The 7500-nt window shown below is 43.7% G+C and overlaps 1 protein-coding gene across 1 annotated transcript in view; it reads right to left on the bottom strand.

The window, feature by feature from the left end:
* LOC134095698 (glutamate receptor 1-like) overlaps positions 1-7500 on the bottom strand; it is a 50003-nt gene that overhangs the window by 14532 nt on the left and 27971 nt on the right. The window contains exons 9-10 of the mRNA XM_062549364.1: positions 7313-7420; positions 1818-2024 (exon numbers count right to left, since the gene is read on the bottom strand). Of these exons, the coding sequence (XP_062405348.1) occupies positions 1818-2024; positions 7313-7420 (315 nt within the window). The remainder of the gene's footprint in view (positions 1-1817; positions 2025-7312; positions 7421-7500) is intronic.

Below are 7500 nucleotides of genomic sequence, written 5' to 3' on the forward strand. Positions count from 1 at the left end.
AACGAATCATTCAAGGCTGCTCATTGCCTGTATGTTTAGGGGGGAAATGTGTGTAGCATGGCCTACTCGCACAAATTTACAGTATAATAACCTAATTTTCATTCATTGTTGCCATGGAGGCTCACGCAGCTCCAGGACTTGATAAACATGCCGCTAAAAAGCAAACGAGTGCACAAGTTGCAGCCGTGCCCGTGAGGACAGGGAGCATCCACGACAAGTGATTGGTCGTATAAAGTGAAAGCTGCTGATGTTTGTGTTATTCAAACAACACATTTGTTGGGCTATGTTTTCTTAATGACCTATAGGCCTAAATGAAACATATTTTTGCCATTATGTAGCCTAGGCTAGGCTTATTAGCATTACAAGTGTTATGGAAAGATCTGACTACACCTACTGTTAAAGCGCTATCCCTGCTGAAACAAACAGCCTGACCAGCTAAAGGTGGTTTGCTGGTTGACCAGCTTGTTAATCAGCTTATTTGACCACCCTATGATGGTTAACCAGCTAGACCAGCAAACATACCTTCAGCTGGTTTACCCAGCTTACGATGGTAATTCAGTTGGTTTTGATTGTCGTACCACCTCAAGCTGGTCATTTTAGTTGGTGTTGCTGGTCTACATTGCTGGTTTTCAACTTCAACAAAAGTTTGTGTAATGTGTGTGTGTGTGTGTGTGTGTGTGTGTTAAATGTGTGTGTGTGTGTTAAATGTGTGTTTGTGTGTGTGTGTGTGTGGGGGGGGGGGGTTAAATGTGTGTGTGTGTGTGTTAAATGTGTGTGTGTGTGTGTTAAATGTGTGTGTGTGTGTGTGTGTGTGTGTGTGTGTGTGTGTTAAATGTGTGTGTGTGTGTGTTAAATGTGTGTGTGTGTGTGTGTGTGTGTGTGTGTGTGTGTGTGTGTTAAATGTGTGTGTGTGTGTGTGTGTGTGTGTTAAATGTGAGGCCTACCCCATAGACCAGCTCCCCCACCATGCCGTTCCACTGCTTGGTGTCGGCGTCCTTGTGTGTGTGTGTGTTAAATGTGTGTGTGTGTGTGTGTGTGTTAAATGTGTGTGTTAAATGTGTGTGTGTGTGTGTGTGTGTGTTAAATGTGTGTGTTAAATGTGTGTGTGTGTGTGTGTGTGTGTGTGTGTTAAATGTGTGTGTTAAATGTGTGTGCGTGTGTGTGTTACATGTGTGTGTGTGTGTGTGTGTGTGTGTGTGTGTGTGTTAAATGTGAGGCCTACCCCATAGACCAGATCCCCCACCATGCCGTTCCACTGCTTGGTGTCTGCGTCCTTGTGTGTGTGTGTGTTAAATGTGTGTGTGTGTGTGTGTTAAATGTGTGTGTTAAATGTGTGTGTGTGTGTGTTACATGTGAGGCCTACCCCATAGACCAGCTCCCCCACCATGCCGTTCCACTGCTTGGTGTCGGCGTCCTTGTGTGTGTGTGTGTGTGTGTGTGTGTGTGTGTGTGTGTGTGTGTTAAATGTGTGTGTGTGTGTGTGTGTGTGTGTTAAATTACCCCATAGACCAGCTCCCCCACCATGCCGTTCCACTGCTTGGTGTCGGCGTCCTTGTGTGTGTGTGTGTGTGTGTTAAATGTGTGTGTGTGTGTGTGTGTTAAATGTGTGTGTGTGTGTGTGTTAAATGTGTGTGTGTGTGTGTTAAATGTGTGTGTGTGTTAAATGTGTGTGTGTGTGTGTTAAATGTGTGTGTGTGTTAAATTACCCCATAGACCAGCTCCCCCACCATGCCGTTCCACTGCTTGGTGTCGGCGTCCTTGTGTGTGTGTGTGTTAAATGTGTGTGTGTGTGTGTGTGTGTGTGTGTGTTAAATTACCCCATAGACCAGCTCTCCCACCATGCCGTTCCACTGCTTGGTGTCTGCGTCCTTGGCTCCGTACTTGCCGTCGGTGACGATGTGCAGGTGGTAGCGGTAGCCGACGTGCTTGGCGATCTCGGCCGCCAGCTCCACGATGTAGCCCTCGTACCGGTCATTGCCCTGCAGCTGCTCATGGTTCTTCTTCAGCATCACATACGGGGACTCCTGCAAACACACACACATTACACACATTACACACACACATTACACACATTACACACACCACACACACACATATGATGTAGCCCATGTACTTCTCATTGCCCTGGTCATAATTCTTCTTTAATATGACATACGGGGACTCCTGTAAACATACACACACACGCACCACACTCACACACACACACACCACACACACACACACACACACACCACACACACACATTACACACACCACACACACACACACACCACACATTTTAAATTCTTTATTTGGATTAGAAGATAAGCATATATCATAACGCTATGCAGCAGTGAGCCCAATGCATCACGAAAGTCGCTTCTTTTAGGATCACCTTCAGACTTGTTATCAATTATACTATTATTATACAGCATATATTATTACATGAAGAGTAATCTTGGCTGCATATTATGAAGAGTAATCTTGGCTGCATATTAAACATCTTTTTCTGCGTTTTCGGCGGCAATTATGATGGGAGAGATGTTTTTAGTGTTTGTTGAGGGCCAGCATCACACACACACACACATACACACACACCACACGCACCACACACACAAACACACACACCACACACACACACTGTAAAGCTCGATAATAATTTATCAAGTGCTGAAGTGTTACTCTGTAAAGCTCGATAATAATTATCAGTCACATAGTTGTTATCAAAGGTTTTTTTGTTTTTCTTCTTTTTTCCCCATCAATTTTTGGTCAACGATTCCCGGGACACCGTAACACCGGGATACATGAAACTTGGTGGGCATGTAGCCCCAGGAGACTTTTACGGAAAAAAATCGTTTCGTCCCCGGGGGTCACTCCACCCCCGCGCTGGCCCCTCCCGAAACCCAAATATGCATTTTTTCCTAAATAACTACCTGAACCGTGGCACCGAGGATGACGAAATGTTTATGGTATGTTGGTCTCAAGAGCCGCATCAACTTGGCTTATAACCAGTCATTTGTGATTTGTGACCCCCATAGTAAAAAATGAAAATGCAATATTATTGCTTTAATCGCCCCTATCTTCAAATGAAATGTTATGAACTGCACCACATTTCATGTGCATGATTAACCTGACATCCTCTGGGAGTATGCCAAGTTTTGTGGAATTTCATCCATGGGGGGCTATAAAATAAATCAATTTATGTAAACCGCTCACAAAAAGTAAGGAAACTTGACTTTGGCCCATTATATCTCCCCTTTAGTAATACCAACCAGTAAAGTGTTTCATATCATTTTTATCGTTGATTTGTCACCTTTACAATGAGGTATAGCTTGTAAGCATAGGGCTATCATGGAATGAGCAACACAAGCAAACGTGTAAGTAGTGCCAATGAAAAATGTGCCAAAATGGCCTGTTATGCTATTGGAATTCACCTTTGTTACTTCAAGCATTGACGATTGCACTCTCCCACAGAAATGAGGAAAACAAAACATGTTAGGCATACATTTGTTCATTTTACACTCAGTGTCAGGGTCCTCAGTAGCGTGTAGAGGATCCATATGCAGCCACAACAGCTTGGCACCTTCTTCTCATGCAGGTCACCAACCTGGCTACATTCTGCTGTGGGGTGACATCTCCCTAACTCGAAAGACAGACCTTGTTATCATTAAAGGCAATCACCATGCAGTGAGATACCGGGATGAGATTCTGGAGCCAGTGGCAATTCCATATCTCCAGAATATGGGACCAATTGCCATCCTCCAGGATGACAACGCTCTCCCCCATAGAGCTGGGATCATCAGAGAGTACCTCCAGAATTTGGGAGTGGAGAGGATCTAATGGCCTGCCGTGAACACTTGTGGGATCAGCTTGGGCATGCTGTACGTGCCAGAGTCACCAACAAAACCAGGTTGGCTGACTTACAACAGATCCTTATCGAGGAATGGAATGCCATCCCACAGCAGAATGTAGTCAGGTTGGTGACCAGCATGAGAAGAAGGTGCCAAGCTGTTGTGGCTGCATATGGATCCTCTACACGCTACTGAGGACCCTGACACTGAGTATAAAATGAACAAATGTATGCCTAACATGTTTTGTTTTCCTCATTTCTGTGGGAGAGTGCAATCGTCAATGCTTGAAGTAACAAAGGTGAATTCCAACAGCATAACAGGCCATTTTGGCACATTTTTCGTTGGCACTACTTACACGTTTGCTTGTGTTGCTCAGTCCATGATTGCCCTATGCTTACAAGCTATACCTCATTGTAAAGGTGACACATCAACGATAAAAATGATATGAAACACTTTACTGGTTGGTATTACTAAAGGGGAGATATAATGGGCCAAAGTCAAGTTTCCTTACTTTTTATGAGCAGTTTACATTTAGTGACTCTACACCCATCGGCCTGCAGATGGAGCTTTTGAGGGAAGGGTTGCTGGTCAAGAATGACACATAGACCTACTCACACACACACACACACACACACACACACACACACACACAAACACACACACGTATGACCGCACACATACACACATAGACACACACATAGACACACACACACACGCACACTCACACTCACACACACACAAAGGCAAACTCACACATGCACACACTCATTTCTTTACACATAAGCAACAAGAGTAGGAGATATAGGGGGAATTCTCCCATGCACGTAAGGGTGCGTAAGTCCAAAAAACCGCGTAACTGCGCGTATTTCCCTCTAAGCGGATTCTGCCATCCACTTAAGTCGGCCATTTACGTGTGGTAGAGAGAGTTGCGCGTTTTGGGTGGAGCAACCCCAAAATCTGGGCGTTTCTTATATATACAACTCTTGCGCGCATTCTGCCATGGCTTAAGCACTTTTCCAGCTTACGCACTCTGGAGGGCTGGAATAAGGTTGAGCGCCACTACAAGGTGAAACAGCATATTGCTCATGTCGGCAGAAGGCCTAGTTCTAATACATGTAGGCAACACGGAATTTACAAATTGACATTACAGTATCAAATGTGATGCTTATAAGCTGATACAGCTTCATGTTTTCCGCATTACAGTTTCAGACGGTGGCATATTTCACGCCATTACCTTCACTGGCTTCATAGGCTACATTGTTAAATAGTGAAAATCCCATTATAATCACCCACTTTCAGTATTGGAGCTTACCGATTGTGCATCTTCAGTTTTAACTTGACGAGAAGTCATTATCCCATAGCATACTTTGTTCGAATCTGTCGGTTTCTTTCCAACTTCACCGAAGTCATCCATACATTTGCACAGACGTCTGCACTATAGTGGAGCAGCATAGTTTATTCTCTCGTCTTTTCGTTATGACAGTCTCTCTACTGTGTTCGAAGCTGCAGATGTCAGTCTACATATTTCTTAGCATATAGATAAATTGATATTTTGCGAGGCAGCTGTCAGCGAAACCTTTTTGTCAACCGTGAGTTTTTGAATTATAAATCTACACACCTCAAGCACGTCTTGACTCTTTATAAACAAACGTCAAAGCAAAAGTAAAATTTCGTTAAGTCATTTCTTTGTTAAGCTATGTGATGACACCATTTTACTGTAGGCAGTTCTTTATTCAGTTCACCTTGCATATTTGATAAAATCAAAGACTGGTTGGTGTTCTTTCTGGATTTAAATGGCATTCAGAATGTCAATGAGAAAGTCCACGTTCCACGTTTTCATATCAACCTAAATTAAGGAGGAGGTAGATAAGTCTGGTTCTTTTGTAATAAATCACGCCTCTTTCATAAGGCCGCCTTGATTTGGAATTTGCGCTTTGTGGGAGTGTCATAAGCAGGGACGGCAGAATGCGCGTAAAACATTGATGCGCAAGAGACACGCGTGAAAAAAAGCTTAAGCGCTATTTACGCACGAAGGGGAGAATTCCCCCCTATGTGCATATAAATTGCACAAATAGGAGATACAGGAGAGTTGACATGCGTCATTTTTTTTTGTGGAGTGAATGTGCAGAACTGAGCGGCGGTCATATTGTGTACCGCTATGCGGTGCATCTAGTTTATCAAGTGCTCATGTGTTACTCTGTAAAGCTTGATAATAATTTATCAAGTCATGTGTTACTCTGTAAAGCTCAAAACATTTCAGTGTTTCCCCTAGGATGTCTTTGTGTGTGTATGTGTGCGGGCATACATGTGTGTGTGTGTGTGTGTGTGTGTGTGTGTGTGTGTGTGTGTGTGTGCGTGTGTGTGTGTGTGTGGAATCAGTGTTTCCCCTAGGATGTCTTTGAAGGTGCGGGGGCCCGGACCCCCGCTCAGGGACCCCGATCCCAAAAGGAGGGTACGGGGTATTAAAGGAGGGTACGGCGTATTAAAGGGGTATTAAAGGAGGGTACGGCGTATTAAAGGGGTATTAAAGGAGAGTACGGGGTATTAAAGGAGAGTACGGGGTATTAAAGGAGGGTACGGCGTATTAAAGGGGTATTAAAGGAGGGTACGGCGTATTAAAGGGGTATTAAAGGAGAGTACGGGGTATTAAAGGAGAGTACGGGGTATTAAAGGAGGGTACGGGGTATTAAAGGGGTATTAAAGGAGGGTACGGGGTATTTGAATTGAAAATGTACAAAAAACACCCTAAAATGGTGACAGTACGAAATAAATGAATAAACCTAGTCTTACAATACCTGTAACAAGCATAACCTGCAGAGCTAGGCAGTTTACAAGACAGTGAGGGAGACTAAACCAACCAACCAACACCAGTGACCCCTGACCCCAGAGTGACCCCTGACCCCAACCCCCTGAGCATATACATCTCACACCATACTGTATGTGCAAGAACACATTTTATTGAAGTTAAATATCATTTACAGAAATGGCTAAAAATATTAGTGGCAAAGCTTGCAGGATGGCTCAGAGCATTTTATTTTCCTTTGTTTTTTTTTTTTTTTTTTTTTTTTTAAGTTAGAGGAATGGCTAAAAATATTAGGCTAGTGGCAAAGCTTGCAGGATGTCATTTTATTTTCCTGGGTTTTTTGAAAAACAAGTTAGAGGAATGGCTAAAAATATTAGTGGCAAAGCTTGCAGGATGGCTCAAGGCATTTTATTTATTTTTTTATAAGGTCAAAAGAACACCGTTTATGTTCATCAACAAAGTTCTGCTGCGTGATCAAGTGAGCTACATGCGAGACACCTGCAGCAGCGTTATTCTGAAATGCCAGATGGGTTATCTGTGACTTGTCTTCTGAAAATCTAGGCAGCCCTTATAAAAACCAATATATTACAGCACTTCTCGATGTCATTCTGGTTCTGAAGGCCGTTGCGGTGTGTGTGTGTGTGTGTGTGTGTGTGTGTGTGTGTGTGTGTGCCCATACTAGAATGGTGGTGACGATGTAACTTCGATTCTGAAGGCCGTTGGTCTCGTTGGTGCCGGGAGGAAAGGACGTAGGAACAAACTTCTCATTCTCATTCCAGTAGCCCACCTGCAAAACACACACACACACACACACACACACACACACACACACACACATTATACAAACACAGTAGCCCACCTGCTAAA

Source organism: Sardina pilchardus, chromosome 11 (genome assembly GCF_963854185.1).
Source record: "Sardina pilchardus chromosome 11, fSarPil1.1, whole genome shotgun sequence".
NCBI classification, from domain to species: Eukaryota; Metazoa; Chordata; class Actinopteri; order Clupeiformes; family Clupeidae; genus Sardina; species Sardina pilchardus.